Genomic DNA, 19,867 nt, shown 5'->3' on the forward strand with positions numbered 1-19,867 from the left:
CAGCTGTGGCACCACTCTGGCCCTGTGCCTGCCCTCCAGAGTGACACCAGACTGGCACCACTGGGAGTGCTGCTGTGTCTGGAATGGGAGTGCAGAGCTGTTGTGACAAACATCTCAGTGGCAGGCCAGCACTGAGGGTCAGGAGCTTTGGCATGATAGACTCTGCCTGTGTGACCCTGAGCACTGGAGCATGAAATAGGATAAAATTTAGTGGTGGAATGTGCAGGGAGGCAGAGGGGTTGCCCTGCTGTCTGCATCAGGAGCTCAGGTCTGCATGATCACCAGGCTGGAGCCCCTCTGTTCTGGAGCTGGGGGTGCTCACCTGGAGAGGAGAAGGCTCCAGGGACACCTCAGAGCCCCTTGCAGGGCCTAAAGGGGCTCCAGGAGAGCTGGAGAAGGACTGGGGACAAGGCATGGAGGGACAGGACACAGGGAATGGCTCCCACTGCCAGAGGACATCGTTAGATGGGATATTGGGAATTAGGAATTGTTCCCTGTGAGGGTGGGCAGGCCCTGGCACAGGGTGCCCAGAGCAGCTGGGGCTGCCCCTGGATCCCTGGCAGTGCCCAAGGCCAGGCTGGGCAGGGCTTGGGGCACCTGGGACAGTGGAAGGTGTCCCTGCCCATGGCAGGGGGTGGAATGAGATGGGCTTTAAGGATCCTTCCAACCTAAACCATCCTGGGATTCTGTGATGCTCCAGAATGGGTGGAAAAAGCTGAGTTCAAGAGAGAGGGAGGGCAGTGAGGGGTGTGGAAACATCCATGGGGAAATAAAAGCTAATTTTGTGAGAGGAGACTGAAAGAATTTGCGCTAATCAGCCTTGAAAAAGGCAGGCAGAAAGGGGCTGGGACTTCATTATAATGGAAATTAATCATGGGAGCAAACATCGTAGAGGGGGGATAATTATTTAAGCTAAAGGTTAATATTGGCACAAGAACAAATGAGCATAAGCAGTGAAGAATTGAGTTTTAGATGGAAATTTGAATGATCTGTACTGTTCATTATGAGATTTGCCCATGGCAGGGCATTGGAATATCATCTCTAAGGTCCTTTCCAACCCAAAGCATTCTGTGGTTCTGTGATTCTGGAACAGCCTTGGGGTGTACTGGGGAGCTTGTTTGGGCTCAGCTGTGGGTTCTGTGAGAGCAGGGCACAAGGGACAGCCTTGGGGTAACCCTCAGCCCGGGATACCCCACAACAGGTGCTAGGCTCTGCTCCTTTTTATGGCATTTCTGGGTTCCTTGGAGCACTGCTGGGGCTGGTGTCATCCCCAGGAGGGCACCTGAGGAGCATCCTGTGGCTCTGGGCTGGAGCAGGAGGAGGGACCACGCTCCCCTGTGGCCCTGGGCTGCCTCTGGGCTTTGGGACGGGTGGCTGTGCGTGGTCACCCTGACACATGGGCTGTGTCCTGCTCACCCCGGCAGATTGGGAGCTCCAGCATCAAACTCAGTTGAGTTTTGACCTCACAGAGACATTGAATTTATGTTTCTACATGTTCCATGACACCCTGGGGACCTCTGCAGTCCCTTCTGTGTGAGTCTGGCTTTCTGGAGTCTGGACCTTCCCTAGTACCTGTCCAGTGACCTGTTTTCTACCTCAAATCCCTTTCTGGTGCTATGGATGATGGGTTTTCACTGTCTCAAAGGAAATTTTTATCCCTTCAGTCTTGAACCATCTGGTTTCTTTATTTGGTTAATTCGGGTTATCTGGGAGTTTTGAGGTCTGGGGTCTTGAATTATTTCTGTGCTGGTTATGCCTTACAGCTCAAGATGCTAATCCTAATTACAGTACCTGGCCAGAGGAGAAGGCTTCACTGGCACAGCAACACCTTTGCTTAGAGAGGGTGCAGTGTGGTGCTGAGCCAGGTGTGCCCAGGTGGTCAAGAGTAGCCAGTGACACATGGCCTGTACCAGCCATGGTGTGGCAGCAGGACCAGGGCAGTGACCATCCCCTGTGCTGGGCACTGCTGAGGCACCTCCAGTCCTGGGGTCAGTTCTGGGGTCCTCATGACAAGACCGACATGGAGGGACTGGGGCATGTCCAGGGAAGGGAACAGAGCTGGGGAGGGGCTGGAGCACCAGGAGGGGCTGAGGGAGCTGGGAAGGGGCTCAGCCTGGAGAAAAGGAGGCTCAGGGGGGACCTTGTGGCTCTGCACAGCTCCTGACAGGAGGGGACAGCCGGGGGGTCAGGCTCTGCTGCCAGGGAACAGGGACAGGACAAGGGGAAACCTCCTCAAGTTGTGCTAGGTGAGGGTTAGATTGGATCTTGGGGAAAATTTCTTCATGGAACAGCTGCCCAGAGCAATGGTGGAGTCAGTGTTCCCAGAAGTGTTGAAAAGACCTGAGGATGTGGCACTTAAGGGGCATGGTTTAGTGCTGGGGTAAGGGTTGGACTTACTGATCCTAGAGGGCTTTTACAACCTGAACAATTCCATGATTCCATGAAAGGCATAGCTATGCTCAGCCAGGGGCTGCGTGTGTGTCACAGAGGGGTCCTGGCCTGAGGGACCCCTCCCATCCCCTGAAAGCCCTGTGTCCTGTCCCAGCTGCTGAACACCCCTGTCCTGTGTCCTGTGTCCTGTGTCCTGTGTCCTGTCCCAGCTGCTGAATGCCCCTGTCCTGTGTCCTGTGTCCTGTGTCCTGTGTCACATCCCAGCTGCTGAATGCCCCTGTCCTGTGTCCTGTGTCCCGTCCCAGCTGCTGAATGCCCCTGTCCTGTGTCCTGTGTCCCATGGCAGCTGCTGAAGGCCCTGTCCCGTTGTGTCCCTGCAGGTCTCTGGACAGGAAACTGCAGCGGCCGCTCCTGGGCAAGTCGCGGACGCTGCCCAGCATCCCGCAGTCGCCGGTGTTGAGCCGGCTGCCCCTGCTCGAGCCCGCCGCCTACAGGGACGAGATGCCGGAGCAGAAGCCCTACAAGAAGCACTCGGCCTCCGAGCACCAGAAAGGCTGCACAGTCCCTTCTGCCGGTGAGTGCACCCGCCCCTCTGTGCCTACAGGATCCCAGCAAAGCTTTCCCACTTCTCCAGGGCTACAAATCCCACTCCGGCCCACCTGGAGTTTATTCTGCTCTGAAAATAGCACTTCTTGGTGAACTTTTGGGGTTTTTGCCCCTTTGGTTGAGTCTTTCTTTGAGCTTGATACTTAAACCTCCGGATCCTTCATATTATGCTGGTGAAAAAGAAGAGTAGGTTGTTGGAAGCCACCCGAGGTGGAGGGGTGATGCTTGGAGCCTTCTGCCTAAGGGTGCTGGGGTGAGCTACCACCCTGGGGCCTCCTTGTCCAATGCTCAGGCCTAGGTGCCTCTTTCCTATTTCACTTCAGGGCACTTGTAGCTGGTCTCCACCAGGAGCGGTGGCAGGAACATCATTGCTGTGCTCTTCCCACAGCCCTGGCCTTGGAAATTTGCAAATGCTCCCAGCCTAGCACTGTGTTTTGGTCTTTGGGTCAGCCCTAAGGATTTTTATAATGTTCTTCTACTCTCATGCTGATCCTGATGAAATACTAATATTGCTAGCCAGCTGCTCTGAGCAAGTTTATTGGCAAAGCTGCTGATGGTCAAAGTGTTTCAGTGCTTTTGGTGCCAGCAGAATCACGCTGGGACTATAAAAGTGATGGGAAGGGGGATTATTAACACTGAAACAAAGATAAAGCCTGGAAGCCAGGGCTGAGAGTCGAGTGCTGAATAAAACCCTTATAAAACAGCTCCCTTCAAACAGCACCCTTGGATTTTTTTATTTTAATGGGTTTTTTTTAAATTACCCCTCTCACAGTCAGATCCCTGTGTTGCTCAGCAGAGCAGCTGTCCAAACCCTGGCTTAATTTTGATGCTTTGCATGCTGCATTTCATTTCCTGATGCTACTAATTCTCCCAAAAGTTGTGCACAGAGCAGATCTTTGCACATGGCTGAGCCCATCCTGCCACTCTTGTCGTGATAGAACTCCTGGGCGTCCTGCAGCACCTGAGCCACTGCTGCCATGTGTGGGACCTGGGGGTTTTCCTTCAGCCCATCAAATTGTTAGAGTGGGTCTTGGAATGGGAGGAAACCTGTGGGAAAGCTGTGGAGCCTCCACCACGAAGGACATGGCATCCAGAGCTCCCTTGCACACCTGCAGGTCCCCATTTGCTCTGTTGGTGCTTCCAGGGAGCTGTGCTGGAGCTGAAGGATGGGAGTGGGAGGCTGGGGTAAGACTGTGGGGTGTTGTTGCTCTGTGGGTCAGCCCCACTGCAAACACCTCACCTTCTGCTGCAGAATCCTGCTGTCCTGGGGGTGCAGACAGGCTCGTGCTCCATGGAACAACTGTCCTGGAGCAAACCCCCTGCACACCTTCCCTGCACAGCAGGAGTCATGGAAACTCTGAGTGCACCTAAGAAGTGTCTGAGATCTTCCTTTGCTCATGGCTGGAAGGGGCCAGGGCTGCCAAGAGGAGCAGGAGTAGGAAAACCTTTGGAGACTGGAGGGCTCCCTCCACAGCCAGAGCAGTAGATGAATGAGTGTGTTGTTTTCAGTCCAGATTCTCCCACTTTGTTTTCCTGGCTCAATTAGGACCTGCTAATTATTTACTTATGAAGGCTGTCAGGATGATGTCCTGGAGGAGAAAAAGAAGACATGCCACTGCTGGCAGGGTAGGACATTTGGACAACACAAAGGGAATGGAGCAGCATGTGGTGCTGAAGGTTAACGAGCCCTGGGATGCTGACCAGGAATGCAGGATTCCTGTAAGGATTTATGAGCAAGAGCTGGGCTGCTGGGTATCAGGATGGAGAGAAGCTGGAACAGGCTGCCCAGAGAAGCTGTGGCTGCCCATGGATCCCTGGAAGTGTCCAAGGCCAGGTTGGACAGGGCTTGGAGCACCCTGGGATAGTGGAAGGTGTCCCTGCCCATTGCACGGGCTGGAATGAGATGGGCTGTAAGGTCCCTTCCAACCCAAACCGTTTCATCATTCTTGGATAAGGTCTTTTCCCTAAAGAAGTGGTGAATTTGCTGTGAGCAGGTACTACCACTCCCCATTCAAGGTGGGGGGATGCAGGACCAAAACCAGCTCAGGAAGAGGCTCATGCACAGGGACATGGCAGGAGCAGGGCTGTCCTTAGGAGAGGTGATGAGCTCATCTTCAGGGAGAGTTCATGGTTCTGGAGAGAAACTGCACTGCTTGTTGCTGTTCTGGGGGCCATGAGCAGAGGAATCACCAAGCAAGATGGAAGACATGATTATGTCTGGCATGGATGAGATGTGACATCCTCATCCACTGGGACGTGTTCCTCAGCCTTTTCCAATGTGTCAGCTGGGGGTTTTCCTGGAGGAGGGATGTGCCCTGGCACTTGATGGGAGGTCACAGGAGGATGTCTTGCTATGGCACCACAGCTCCTCTGCAGGTCCTTGTGAGGACACCAAGGTGCCTGGTGGGGAGCTGGGACCCTGAAGATGGGCAGAAGAGCTGAGCCTGTGGCTGCTGAGCCTCCCAGAGCCCTTCTTTCCCTTCAAAACAACCTTCCATCTCATTCCATGAGTTTGGCAGCTGGCTGGGCTGGTCAGCAGGTCTGGGTTTCCTGCTGGTCTGGTTTTGTTTTTCCCCTGCAGGACACCCATAACAGTACTGTGGTCAGCTGGGACAGGCTATGAGCTCTTCCTCTCCATCCTATGTCCTTCAACTCCTTGCCTGGAGCAGCTCCAGGATTAACCCCATATCCTTATAGCTCCAGGCCCTGGAGAGGAGAAGACAAGCACAAATGGGGCTTGACTGGACAGGGGACAGTGCCTGCCTTGTCCAAGCCATTATCCCTTGGGTGTCACACTGCAGTCTGCCAGGAGGTCTCATATGTGCTGGTGGCACAGAGCAATGAGCTGCCTGTTGCTTCTTATCCCTTGTTCCAGTGTGGAGATTTAGGAGTGGGACTGAGGAAAAGCCCTCCTTTTGCTCTCTCACCTCTTCCTTCTACATCAGGCAGGGGCTTCTTCTCAGCCTTTGACCACTGCAGCAGCCCTCAGCTGCAGCCTGCACAGAAACTCCCTGCATAGTTTACATGCCTGGTCCCTTGCAGTTCCCTCCTCTTGCACCTGGAAGGAGCAGAGCACTCTGGAGCACTTCCCTGCCTCCACTCTCCCTTGTCTGTCAGGCAACATGCAGAGCTCTTCAGGAGCTGGCTCCATGCCCTGCTGTGGATCTGGGGAGAAGTTAACTCATAGTATGGTTGGCGTGAGTTTATTGGGAATTGTGCCCATGGGAGGAAAATAAAGAAGCCACAAGGAAGCAGCTGGATTTGAGCTTAGACCAGGACCCTGGAATTAATTTTTCTTCTACTTGTAGAGGATGTACTGGAGAGGCACTGGGTCTCTGTCCTTGCTGTTCCCTCCATCCTTTGATGTGTGTCCTCCCCAGCACCTCAAATTCAGAAAGAAAAAAGGGTTTGCAGAAATTGTTATTGCAGGAGATGGTCAGGAGATCTTCCAGAGGTGCTGATGTTGAGGGCACAGCTCTGAGTGGCAGAGGGGTGAGCAGCTCCAAGACACAAGAGCATGAGGATTGTTGGCCTCCAGTCTGTGGGCTTGCTTTTGTTCCTGGCATTTTCTTTCCAGGATGGATGGGATCCTGAGCCACCTGATCTAGTGAGTAACATCCCTGCCTGTGGCAGAGGTTAGAACGAGATGAGCTTTTATTTCCCTTCCAGCACAAACCAGTCTTTGATTCTCTACTTCTTGATCTTCCCCTTCTGGCCATTCTGGGCTCGATCATTGATTTACTTGTTTGGTAGCAATCAGGACTAGCTCCTTTAGCAGGTAGAAAAGCATTTTGGGGTAGACAAAGTCCTGTGGTGGCTCCCTCTGTGCAGGGAGGAAGGACGCAGTTTGGTGAGGATAACCCCTTGGGCAGGCCAGGGAGCAGCTGCCTCTGGTCCAGCTCCTGCTGGAGAACGCAGCTCCTGTAGATGAGAGACAAGACCAAAAGCTGCAAAATCCTTGGGGAGCTGGGATCAGTGAGAGCAGATGTGGCACGGCTGATCTGTAGGATTTGAAACCCAACTCCTTGTCCTTGGGTGAGGTGCCCTGCACAGAGGTGTGGGTACAGCAGGTGAATCCTTTCCCTCATTCTGCACATGGCCTTGGCCCTCCCTTGCTCAGGGCAGCAGAGTGGTGGAGGCTGTGTCTGGGTGAGCTCTGGGGCTGTGAGGGGCCAGTCTTGAGGACACAGGATGGCACAGGCAGTGGCTGGGCCATCTCAGGTGAGCATGGGGGCGGGTTCTCCTTTCATGTGCGATTTCCCTGCGTGTCCCCTGCCTCTCCTGTGTCAGTGTTCCTGCTGCGCTCCCAGAGTGATGCTGTCTCACGATGGCAGTCTGGATCTGCCTCCGATTGACGTGTTTGTGCATGGAATAATCACAGCTTTCAAACAGCAGTTCCTGTGTTGTGTGAGGTGACATTTGGAGAGGAGCAGCAGCAGCTTATTAAATTGAAACTAGGGGAGAAAAAATCTACACGATGCTCGGAGTGCTGTGCTCTGGGTTGCCTCTTTCATGGAATGGTTTGGGTTTGAGTTGGAAGGGACCTTCAAGATCATCTTGTTCCACGCCCTGTCCTGAGCAGAGTCACCTCCCACTGTCCCAGGCTGCTCCAAGCCCCGTCCAGCCTGGCTTTGGACACTTCCAGGGATCCAGGGACAGCCACAGCTTCTCTGGGCACCCTATGCCAGGGCCTGCCCACCCTCACAGGGAACAATTCCTTCCCAATGTCCAATCTAATCCTGCCCTCTGGCAGTGTGTGTAGGTGGTTCCTCTTCTGGTGGCTGGTAGTCCAGCCTGTGTCTCACCATATTCCATGTAAACCCCACAGCCTTGCTGGGTAAACTGGACTGCACTGCTGAACTGGGGCTTAGGGCCATTATCTGCTTTAAACCCCAGAAGTGTTTTGCTCCTCAGCCCTGGTGTAGCAGGATCATGGTCGTTCATGCTCAAAGGTGCTGGGTTTTTCAGAAATGAGAGGCGAAGGATGTTGCCTTGGTAAGAGGCTGCAGCAGGAGGAGAGCCCCTGGAGGCAGTCCTGTGAGATGCCCCTTTTGGGCTAATAATTGAGAAGGCTTCAAGATTGAGGCTTTTATTGATTGTTTGTCATGGCTTGAGCAGTGATTTTGGCTGAGGGGAAGAGGGAGGGCAAGCTCCAGATGTAAAGAGGAGATTGGCAACAAAAAGCAGGTGACAATCTGAGCCGAAGGGAAAAAAGCGCAGCAGTGATATTCTGGAAACGTCTCCTGTTGTTTTGTCGTTTTTTCCCTTTTGTTGCAATTAAATGTGGCCAGTCCTGCCGTGGGTTCACCAGCCCTGCGTGGTGCCAACTGTGCTCTGCGACTGTCACCACTGTGGCAGTGTTAGTGAGGTTTGTCCCTGGGGCTCTCAGCCCTGCACTGCTGCATCCTGTTGCTGCTGGCGACAGGCAGGTGGAGAAAGGAGGTCTGGCTTCTCTCCTTCTTGGGGCTGTTGATTTGCTGCTGGCTGTGCCATAAAGTGCTTTGGGGTTTTTTTCTGTAGGAGAAGATGGCAGTGAATTCTTTTGTAATTTTTAACACTTTTTGATGCCTCATTTTTCTCATTCACAAAGCAAGATTTTAAGGCCAGGTTGGACTGGAGTTGGAGCAACCTGATGAAGTGGAAAGTGTCCCTGCCCATGGCAGGGGGTTGGAACGAGATGAGCTTTAAGCTTCCTTCCAGCAAAAAGCATTCCATGATTCTAACTGTATTTGGCTGATTCCTGCCAGGAGATGGCGGGGTCTGTGCATACCTGGGTGGACAGGTTGAGTGCAGGGGCTGTTGCCTGGGGCAGGGGGTACGTGGGGATTTGTGGGAGGGACTTGCCATCGGAGTAAGTTCCCAGTGTCTCTACCCCATGGGATGGGGTGGGATGGATGTGGGACGGCCAGAGGGGGTCTAGGGATACCCACTGGGCATCCCCAGAGCTGGCTCAAGAGGTAGGACAGGTCTGGGTCACGCTCTGATGGGGACACATCTCCTTCTCCTTGGCAGGGGAGGCCTGGCGGCTGGAGGATGACTGCTCGGAGCCCCCCAGGGCCCCCCAGCTGGGCACGGCCGTGGAGGACGCCCCGTTCAGCTACTTCCGCACGCGCTCCTTCTACATGAGGAAGAGCCTGTCTGTGGACAACCACCTGGGCTCCCTGAGCTACGCCGTGCACCCGGCCGAGAGCAAGGCCGAGCGTGTCAGGACCAAGCTGCGGCGGCAGTTCGTGAGTATCGGCCCCGGCCTCCCACGCTCGCACGCGCGCGGCTTCCCAAAAGCACTGACATCTTGGAGAGCTATTTTTGTGCCCAACATTAGTAAAACAACAGAAAGAGAGGCTGCTCCAGAGTGATGGAGCAGATGGTGGTGGCAGCTCGGCTTTGCCCAGCCCGTGACAGAGCTCCTCTCCAGGGGTCCTGTCCCCCTGGCTCCGAGGTCTTCAGGGTGGCTGCGGCTCAGCTGGGTGAAGGGGGACGAGGGCTTGGACTCTGGGCACTGCTGTGCAAAGCATGGAACAAGGCTGAAAGGAGGAAATGAGTTTTCCTGTCCTCGGCTTCGTGTCTGTGAGGAACTGCACCTTTCCAAAGGTTTATCAGGGGCCAGTGGTGAGGGGCTGGGGCAACAAGGAGCCAGCACCGAGTCCTTGGGGCAGCTCAGAGCTTCCTGGCCCTTGCGAGCTCCTGGTGGCAGGACAGCAGGGATGCGTCAGGGCTGCACTGCAGCTGCGGCAGCCTCTGATCAATGTTTAATGGGCTCTGCCTCCTCTCTTTCACAGAGACACCAAACCCCGCGGCTCGGATGTCCTTCCCCCGCCTCGTTAGCGGCTCGGGGTTGTAATGAGGGCTCAGGTGCCGCGGGGATGAGAAGCACTCGGTGTTGATTTGCAATGGCTGAGAGAGCCAGTACAATGGGAATGGAGCAGGGAATGGGCTGAAGCTGCACAGCTCACCTGCCCCAAGCTGTGCACAGGCTTCCTCTGCCCCAGAAGAAGGGCTGGTCCCTCTGGGGTCACACTGGAGGTTTCTCCTGGTGCACCTGGGCACTGTGGGTCTGAGAGCTCACCCTTCCTGCTTGTGCCTGCATTGTTGGATGTAGCCACCGCTTCTGCCCCTGGGAGGGCAACTCTGGTCTCAGAGCGTGCTGGGGACAGCAGCGAGGGCTGTGGGTGAGTCTGTGGGAGCTGTCACAGTCCCAGCACTGTCAGTGACCCTTCGCTGTGCGAACTGCTGCCTCAGGCTCAGGAAGCACTTGAAACCTCAGGGATGGCGATGAGCACAAGCAGGATGGGGCACCTGATGAACTGCTGAAAGATGTTGGAGATGTTTAAGATGCGGCGACCCTGCTGTGGGGTAAGGAATTGTCTGCTGTCTGCCTGGATCTGTGGCTCCAAGCTGTACCCAGGAGGGACAGGAGGGCACTGAGATGTTGGGGACCATTGTCTTTCAGGGATGTTTTTCCAGTGTCTCTGTGGGACCTGTTCCCCATAGCCTCTGTGCTGCAGTGGAGATGGTCACAAAAGGTGTGGAAGCACTTGGGTTTTAAGCACAGTATCCTGGTACCTGCAGAGAGCTGGGTTCTGCCCTTCCTGTGGGGCAGTCCCTGTCCCTCCTTGCTCGGTGCCATGCCAGCACCTCTCTGTGCTGTCTGTGGCCAGTTTGATTTGGCCTTTGACTTACTCAGGTTTTGGAGACCTTTAGCTTTCCTTCGTGTACCCACAGAGCTGGCTGTCTGTCAAGGAAGAGAGCAGGTTTTCTGTGGGATGTGGGGTTTTTTTCCTTGCTAAATAATTTCTGGCTCGTTCCAACATAAAAGTTGTTGCTGTAGACTTAGACACGGGCTCTGACCTTGTGAGACCTGCTGAAAAAAGCAGACTCATCCTACTTGGAAGGGGCTTCCAGAGGGCCCTTCAGCAGTGGCAGAAAGTGTGGAGGAAGGTGAACTGGCAGCGCTTGGTTGAGGCTTGGGCCAGGACAGGACCAGCATTCCCAACACAGCCCCAGAGCCAGGTTTGTAAGTTCAAAGCAGAGATCTTGCCAAGCTGGGGAAATTATTTCCAAGGACATTTCTGGGCTCTGTGTGCTCCCATGGCTGGGTTAGTTAGTTTTCATCTCTGTACTGGAGGTGTTGTAGCTTCCCCTGGGCTCGTGTTGTGCCCTGGCCCTGCGTGACACCAGCTCTGCCCAGCCCTGGCTGGGAAGGAATCGCTGCCAGGTGGGATCTGCTCTCCTCAGGCATGGCACAGCACCCACAGGAGGGAGCATGATTTACCATATCACAGTGGCTCATTTTTTAGGAAGAAACTGGATTCATTTTTCTGGGCTGTTGCACTTCCCCAGCCTGTAATGACGATTTCTGGCTTTGCTCTTTCTGTGCTGACAATCTGAGCCACCTTTGCCGCTGCTTGGCTTGGTTTTAAATTTCCCCAAAAATAGAATTTTGGGAATTGCTGAGAGAGGGGAGGTTCTTGAGGCTTTGGGTGGGACAGGGCAGGATGGATGGTGACAGGGCAGACCTGCTGCACCCAGTGCTGTGTGGCCACCTCACATCCCTGTGATTAGGTGCTGCCTAACGAAGGCTTTGTGCTGGTCATGGGCACCTGAGCTTGTCCAAGGGAGAATTTGCTATAATTTATGTGAAAATACTGGAATCTGGCTTCCCTGCTCCCCTGGCTTTGACATGCTAGATGCTTCCAGGGCTGCTGAAGCATCTTCCAGTGCAGAGGGAGCACCTGCAAATCCAGCCTGGCCCCACAGTCCCAGAGCAGCTGCTCCTCCCATGCCTGCCTGAGGCCAGCACACCTGCCTTCCTCCCAGAGCACTGGGGAGGGTGGGATTTCTCCAGCCATGTCACTAGTGGCATTTGTCTGCAGTCCCACTCTGCTGTGTGATGGATCTGCACGTACAGATTACTGGAATTTGCATAATTTGAATTTTAAATGAATTCCAATTTTTGCGATTGTCAGAACGAGTTTTCTTTCTAATAAGCCTTTCCTTTTAACTCCTCCAAGGCCTGTAGTGCTGTCAGCATTCCTGCCTTGGAGACAGGGGAGCGGCTGATTGCTTTTGACATCTGTCTCTCACTCGGATCCCTGCCTTGTCCCAGTCACTTCAGCTGTGGCAGAAACAGCGACCATGGCCAGGCTGGGACTGTGCTCTGAGACCTTGGGCATGTTGTTTGGGGTCACTCGGTGATGGCCAAGGGATTGTTTTGGTTTTGTGACCAGCTGGCTCCTGAGATGGGCAGCAGGAGCAGGGATGGGACCTTCTGCAGTGTCTCTTGCCGGGGGAGGAGAAGTGAGACATGGCTGAGTTACAGACTGTGCTGATCTCTTTGCCTTCACTGGAAAACTGGTCATTAAAGGCAGAATTAACCCTGTTAAACTCAGCATTAACCTTATGGAGCATTAAAAGAGGTCACCAGGGCTGAGTCACTCTCTGTGGTGGTTGCTGGGACAGTCAGTGCAGATTGCAGCAGGGCTCTGAGTGAGTTGTGCTCTTCCCTTTCCCCCATGGGAATTTCAAGTTCTCTGTATCTAGGCCAGTCGTTCTGGCATTGCCCACTCATTTTGTGGTGTTACGGCACAGACCCTTCTGCCTCTGAGGAGAAGGAGCCAGCAGTGCCCAGGGTCCCACATGCTGACCCAGCTTGGTTTGAGGTCTCTACCCTGACCCCTCTGCTGATCTGAAATGATGTGCTGCTCTCTGAGCACTGCAGAGGAGTCACCCAGTTTGTGCAGGGGAGATGGAGGAGAGCAGCCCTTGGCATTGCTGTGGCATCCCTGGTGCTGCCCCCTGCTGCCCGGACACTTCTGCTCACTGTAGTTCCTGCAGGTTTCAAGTAGGTGACTTGGGGCTGTATTGTTTTCCTGCCTCTGCACTAATTATTTTACTCTGTACTCTCATGCACTAATTTATTTTTTAATTATTATTATTTGTGTATGGTATTTTTCCAGGCAGTGATTCTGATATGAAATGTCTGTGCCCTGCAGCAAACACTTAGACTCTGTTTGTCTCGGGAGTTCTAGAGATGAGTTGAGCAGAGGAGATCCCTGCCTGACAAAGCAATGATGACAGAGACAAGGTGGATTGGGATAGCAGAGCCTGGGAAGGGAGGCAGTGAGGGGAGGAACTCACTGTCTGGCAGAGACCTGGTCACACCTGGTGCTTGCTGGAGTCACAGACAGCGCCTGGGCTGGCACCAGCTGACAGGTACCTGTCCAGGTTTTCCTATTCCAATGAATCATGATCAACCCAGAAATGCCTCCTGTCCCTGCTGGTCACTGCAGGGATGTTGAGGAGTGCAGAAACTACCTTACCCCAGAACAGCACCAGTCCATGGGGTGTGATTATCCTGGTCTGGGTTTTGGGTGCCACATGAGCTGGAGACAAGGTAGGACCTTGGTAGAACCCATCTGTGCACTATCCCAATGGTTTGGTCTCATTCCTAAGCATTTAGGGACCTCCCCAAGTCTGCTGGGTGCAGCCAGGAGACATCTCTGGGGTGATGCTTACGGTGACAGCAAGGTCATGTCACCCTGCCATGATCCCTCTGGTCCAGTGGATTCCCACTCTCTCTGTGCTGGGGGTGTCTCTGTCCTTGCTGTATTATATTGGGTTCTGTTCTGACACTGCTAACCATGCACTCCCATACCTGATTTCAGAAGGGATCAGCAAGCTGACAGAAGATTCCTGGCTGTGTCTGGAGTTCAGTGTGATAAAAATAAATACATATATAAAAATAGAGTCACAGAATCATATAATCCTAGGGTAGTTTGGTTTGGAAGGAACCCTAAAAACTATCTCATCCCAACCCCTGCCATAGGCAGGGATACCTTCCCCAGGTTGCTCCAAGTCCTGTCCAAGCCCTGGCCTTGGACACTTTCAGGGATCCAGGGGCAGCCACGGCTTCTCTGTGTTGAAAAAATTACCATGTGAGAGCAGGTCAGCTGTGCTTGGTGAGGAGGTGGAGCAGAGCAATGAGAGTCATCCTGGAGCTCCACACAGACTGCCTCAGCTCCCAGAGCAGAGTGGCAGTGTCTGCCTGAGGGAGGTAATTGCAAAGGCAGGTGATGTTTGAGCTCTGCGCATCACTGCTGTGCCCAGCCTCTCCTCCCCACATTGCTCACTTGCCGACTTGTTCACAGAGTGCTCGACAGAAAAACCCAAACTTGATAAATAACGTGTTTCTGGAGCCAGAGAGCGACTCATTCCCTGGAGAGCAGTCCCTGGGAGCTGGGAAGAGGCTCCCTGTGAATCACCCCACTTTGCAAATTAGTGTGGGAGTGAACAGGCACAGCAAAGCTCGAAACCCAAACGTACCCGGCTCATTTCTCTGGTGAACGTGGTTTTATTTACAACAGCAGCTTGTGACGTCCCAGCTGGTGCTTTGTGGTGCCTGTAGGAAAGCAGGGCTGGCTCAGGAGGAACACAGCGTGCTGTGGGACTGCTCTCAGCATTTCCACACAAAGGGAGAGGTCTCCTGTGGGAGGAATTAGGAAGCAGAAGAGCGGTTTGTGGGGAATGCTGCGGGCCATGCTGGTAGAGAGGGGTTCTGCTGGGGGTGGGGACAGTGTAACACATCCCACTTTGTCAAAGCCAGGCTGGGACCAGGTGGCTGGGACAGTCAGAATGAGCTGGGGTGGGTGAGGCCTCTCCTGTTTGCTGTGAGAGGTGGGCCCAGTGCTGAGAAAGTTCAAGGCACAGGAATCTAAAATTACCACACAGAAGATGTGGGATCCTGAGCTTGAAACTGGAAGGGGTTTGTTACTGAGGACCAGACCTGGGGTTTGATTTCAATGCTGTCATTGCAGGGTGGGTGCTAGTGAGACTGACATGTCATTTCCCAAGAAAATATGCAGGCTGGCTTTGGTCCTAACCTGGGCCTTTCTGTCGAGTTTTTATCTTTTTTTGGCCAGGGTCAGGATTAAAAGTGTCAGATGGTATTTCTTGTTGGAACTCAGATGTTTATCAGTTCTTATCTCTGTCACAGTCTCACAAACCCTGAGTTCTGCAGCACTTCACTTTAATAAACTAAAAATGGAGCCCCATCTCTCTCTCTCTACAAGGCCTTTTAAGGCTAAACTGTCCAATTAAGAAATGACACCTTAATTATTTTTACTTTTTATCCAATAACCAACCACCCATGGCCCGAAAGGCAGACCTTTTTATCCAATTACACAAAACCACCCAAACCCATGGAGAAGAAGGTGAAGAAGAAGGAGCAGCATCTGCCCTAAAACCTCCATCTTGCTTTATATATATTGCTATATTCTAAACCCTTATACTCTGAGTTTCCCACCCTGTGATGTTACACACTTGTGTTCAAACTCCACACCCACAATCTCAGTTCTATAATTTCATTTTGGAAGCTTCTCCACAGCCTCAGGTCAAGTGCAGTGTTCTCTTGGGGGTCAGTGCCTGGCAGCACAGAAAGTCTCAAATTCTCAGTAACCAGGGTTCCACCACCTTTCCAAATAGCTTATGCAAGCTCCCACGACATAACCTCTAGATTCAAAATATAACCACAGTGAGAAACCACCATGCTCTCCCTGCAAACCTGCAGTGTTTGCTCCCTCTGCTGGCTTTGCTCTGGGGAGGAGAGCCTGGATCCACCTGCCGAGGGCTGGCGATGCTGTGGAGCACGGGGCATCCCCCAGGCTGGCAGAGAGACAAGCAGCAGCTTAAACAAGCCCCCAGTGCAACCTCCTGCACCCAGCTCGGGGCAATCCCAAGCACAAGCACAGATTGGGCAGGGAATGGATCAAGAGAAGTCCTGAGTAGGACTTAGAGATGATGGTGGATGAGGGTTGGACCTGCCCCAGCCGTGTGCACCCAAATCCCCCAGGCCTGGGGTGGCTCCCAGCGTGGGCAGCAGGAGAGGGGGGGACTCTTCCCCCTCAGCTGAGACCCCACCTGCAGAGCTGCTGGAGTGAGTATAGAGGAGGCCACAGAGATGCTCCAAGGGCTGGAGCCCCTCTGCTCTGGAGCCAGGCTGGGAGAGCTGGGGGTGCTCACCTGGAGAGGAGAAGGCTCCAGGGAGAGCTCAGAGCCCCTTGCAGGGCCTAAAGGGGCTCCAGGAGAGCTGGAGAGGGACTGGGGACAAGGCATGGAGGGACAGGACACAGGGAATGGCTCCCACTGCCAGAGGGCAGGGCTGGATGGGATATTGGGAATTAGGAATTCTTCCCTGTGAGGGTGGGCAGGCCCTGGATCCCTGGCAGTGCCCAAGGCCAGGCTGGATGGGCTTGGCACCACCTGGGACAGTGGAAGGTGTCCCTGCCATGGCGGGGAGTGGGATGAGTTTTAACAGGCCTTCCAATCCAATCCATTCTATGATTCTGTTTCCAGCCTCTGATGTGTTACCATTTATATTTCTGCGCAAGGAACATGAAATGCTCAGCGAGCAGCAGGGCTGAGGAGGAGAGCAGAGTCGTTTGCCGACTTCCAATTTTACTCTGCTTCTACCAGCGAGACTCACCAAAAATGTGCACTGTGTCCTTTGGTTTGTGAAGTTTGTGTGAAAAAGAAAATAACCACAGTGATTTAAAATAAGTGAGACACTATTTTGTGAGCTGGAGTATTCCTCCTCTGTGGCAGGACTGGAGTCTTACATGAAACTCAGAAGATTTTTAGGGTTGGAGCTGCAGGCCTGTCTGGGCCTTTGGCAGTGCAGGGTGGGCTGGGGATGCTTTGGGCTGCGGCCACCAATGGTCCAGCTGTGTGGAAAATCAAATGCTTTTGGCTCCAACCCCCTGAGCATGAGGGCTTGTGCTGGCACAACGCAGATCAGTGTCTTGTTTGTGTGAGGGGGAGCTTCAGCTTCTCCACCTGCCTTTGCCTGGTTGTCCCTTCCCACCAGCTGGCTGTGATGGTGACAGTGGCCACATGTCTGCTGCCCAGGCCCTTCCTGGCCTTGACATCCAGCAGGAGAGGTCCTGGCTGCTGGGGCTCTTCATGTTAATCCCAAAGTGCACACTCTGGTGGGTTTTGTTGTCCTGATTTCCCTTTCTTCTGGGGTTTACCACAAGAATGGCTTTGTGATGGCAGGTCCCTGGATCCAGCCAGATCACTGCTCAGACCAGGTGTACTAAATCCCATCCCCTGCTGCCCATGGGGCCTCTTAGTCCAACTGCAGTCCTTCCTTTTGTTTCCCTGGAGATGTGTTCCTCTGCTCTTCCTCTCGAGCCTCTTGCAGTTGTTTCCCAGATCTCAGAAAGGAAATCTGGCTATTGTTATGTGTCCTCTTACAGCTCAGACCAACAGTCTGCAGCTCTTTGGGTCTCTTGCTGTGAGGAAGGCAGGTGCCCCAGGTTTGTGAGCAAATGGTGCCATCCCCATGTGCCTTTCCTGTGCAATTGAAGCGTGCTAGCGAAGAAAGTGCTTTGCCAGCCTGAGGTCTAAATCCTTCAGAGCACTTTCCCTACAAGCACATTCCTGCAGGGAGGTGCTTGAGCCTGAAAAAGCCCTTTGGGACATGGCTGTGGCCTCACAGAGACTCAGGTGGGTTCAGCTGCAGGACTGGGAGCCCCTGGCTGTGTGGAGGTGGCACTTGGTGTGTGCCAGGTGCCATCAGCTGCGGCTGCAGAGCCTCTCCAGGTGCAGCCTCCCTGGGCTGGGCTGGATAAATCACCAGGGGGCTGTAAGGCAGTTCTCGGGTGAGGAACCGAGCTCTGAGCTGCGGGGCAGTGCGGGAGCGTGGCTGCAGTAGCAGCTGAGCGCTGCCAGGGGTCTCTGCAGCACCGCGCTGCTGCTGCTGCTGCTGCTGCTCCCCGGCTGCTCAAGCCTTCCTCCCCTCCTGCTGCAGCCTTCCTGCCCTCCTGCTCCTGCTGCAGCCTTCCTCCCCTCCTCTGCCTGCAGAGCTGGACCTGCCCTGCTCTCGCTACAGAGTTCTGAGTTCTCAGCCTCTGCAGCAGGGCATTCCAGGTGGCTTTGAGTTGGCATGGACCGTAAAGCTCATCCCATCCCACCCCTTCCACTGTCCCAGGCTGCTCCAAGCCCCATCCGGCCTGGCCTTGGGCACTGCCAGGGATCCAGGGGCAGCCCCAACTGCTCTGGGCACCCTGTGCCAGGGCCTGCCAACCCTCACAGGGAACAATTCCTAATTCCCAATATCCCATCCATCCCAGCCCTCTGGCAGTGGGAAGCCATTCCCCCTTGTCCTGTCACTCCAAGTCCTTGTCTAAAGCCCTTCTCCAGCTCTCTTGTACCTCACAATTTCCCCATTCCTTATGCCTGGGACTCTGTGGGAAGCTCCCAAAGCTCCCACAGGGGTCACTGTGTCAGCACCCAGTGGTCACATCTGACTGCCCATCATTAGTGAGCATTGCCAGGGCTCCATGCTGTCCCTGCACATGGAGCCAAGGCTCAGCTCTGTGCTGCTGCCCACTCTCCAGGGTGACCTGTGAGTGGTGGGATGTGACACTGGTGCTCCCAGGGTGTGCTTGTCCTGCTGCAGGTCCCAGCACCTCATGCAGGGTTTGCTGCTTGCTGGGCATTGCTGATCTCAGCTGGGGCAGGAGGGACTTTGGGGGGATGTTGTTACAGAGCAGAACTCGATGTGAACATGGCTTTTTGTGGCACACAGACACTGACCTGTCCCTCCTGCCCCACAGCTCCCGTGGGGCTCACAGTGACAGAGCTGACGTTCAGTAGTTCCCTGGCAGTGGGATATGGCAGGACAGTGCCACCCTGCTCTGTGGGACACTGTCATGTACAGGGCAGACCTGACAGAGACACTGGGTCTGCCATGTGTCTCCTTTCTCCCTTTGTGGCGCCCTTGGGAACCCGTGGGCACCGTGAGCTGGGGCACAGACTGGAGCTGGTTCCGCTCCTTGGGGAAGGCTGACAGTGGAAGGTTTGGTGGGCACTGGGGGTGGAGAGAGCTCTGCCGTCCCAGGGTTCCTGGCAGGCCCCCACAGCTTCTCTCCCTCTCCAAGAGGAGCCTGACACTTGCCCTGGAGCACAGCAGGGGTTGGGGAAGGAGCTGGCAGCGATCTCAGAGGGGACCTTGAGGCTGGAGATCAGGTGGAGCATTTCCTGTGGGAACAGGCTGGTGTCTGGGCTCGGGTGTCACCTCCCTTGGACTGCAGCAGCAGCCTTCTTGCAGTTGGGAGGGATGGAAAAAGAAAGGCTCCTGAAACCTAAGAGCTGTTTGCTATTTACTTTGGTTCTGGTTTTACTCCAAGAATAGAAACAAAGACGATGGATTTGCATCACCAGGAGCAATTTGAAGAGGGAGGAGGAAGTGATGGGACCTGACTAGTGACAGGAATGTGCTGGCAGGAGGAGGGCCCGGTGACAGGGAGGCGGTTTGACCTGGGGGTTCCTATTAGCATTTTGTTCATCTCACTTGTGTTTTATTTTTTAATGGTGAGTTGGTGAGGTTCAGCAGCTGAGCCCTGCCTCTGTAAGGGAGCATTTGCAGAGGCAGAGGGTGCCCAGGCTGCTGCACAGAGGAAGGTGCCTTTAGTGGTGCCCCACTTGCATAATCAGGTCTTGATCTCCTGGAAAGAAAAGGAGATTTATCTCTCTCTGCATTGACTATTTACATGTCACATGTAAAGCTGGTTTTCCTCCTTCCTGCTGCTGCAGTCACATCTCCAGTCTGAGCCCAGCCCTGCCAGAGGACTGAGAACAGCCACAGTGGGGTGGTGGAGGGGTTTTTGTGAGACCCCCAGACCCTCACCCTGGGGGAGGGAGGACTGGGATCAGGAGGGATGGGATGGATGCTTTTTCTGTGAAGCTCTTGACACTCATTTAAAGGCAAGGGGTGTGTTTATTGCTGGCCTGCTGAACCTGTCCTTGCTGAAGCCTGTGGGCAGCCCAGGAGGAGAGGGCCTGGCTGGCACCCAGGAGCACCTGGCAGGGA

The 19,867-nt window shown here is 54.2% G+C and overlaps 1 protein-coding gene across 5 annotated transcripts in view; it reads left to right on the forward strand.

Annotated features, from left to right (window-relative positions):
- Positions 1-19,867, forward strand: part of LOC129127391 (ankyrin repeat and fibronectin type-III domain-containing protein 1-like) — a 237,778-nt gene that overhangs the window by 66,858 nt on the left and 151,053 nt on the right. For all 5 annotated transcript variants that reach the window (XM_077186713.1, XM_077186711.1, XM_077186710.1 and 2 more), the window contains exons 2-3: positions 2,772-2,965; positions 9,010-9,227. In XM_077186713.1, coding sequence (XP_077042828.1) covers positions 2,893-2,965; positions 9,010-9,227 — 291 coding nt within the window. In that variant the 5' untranslated portion in view covers positions 2,772-2,892. The remainder of the gene's footprint in view (positions 1-2,771; positions 2,966-9,009; positions 9,228-19,867) is intronic.

This window comes from Agelaius phoeniceus, chromosome 16, assembly GCF_051311805.1.
Source record: "Agelaius phoeniceus isolate bAgePho1 chromosome 16, bAgePho1.hap1, whole genome shotgun sequence".
NCBI lineage: Eukaryota > Metazoa > Chordata > Aves > Passeriformes > Icteridae > Agelaius > Agelaius phoeniceus.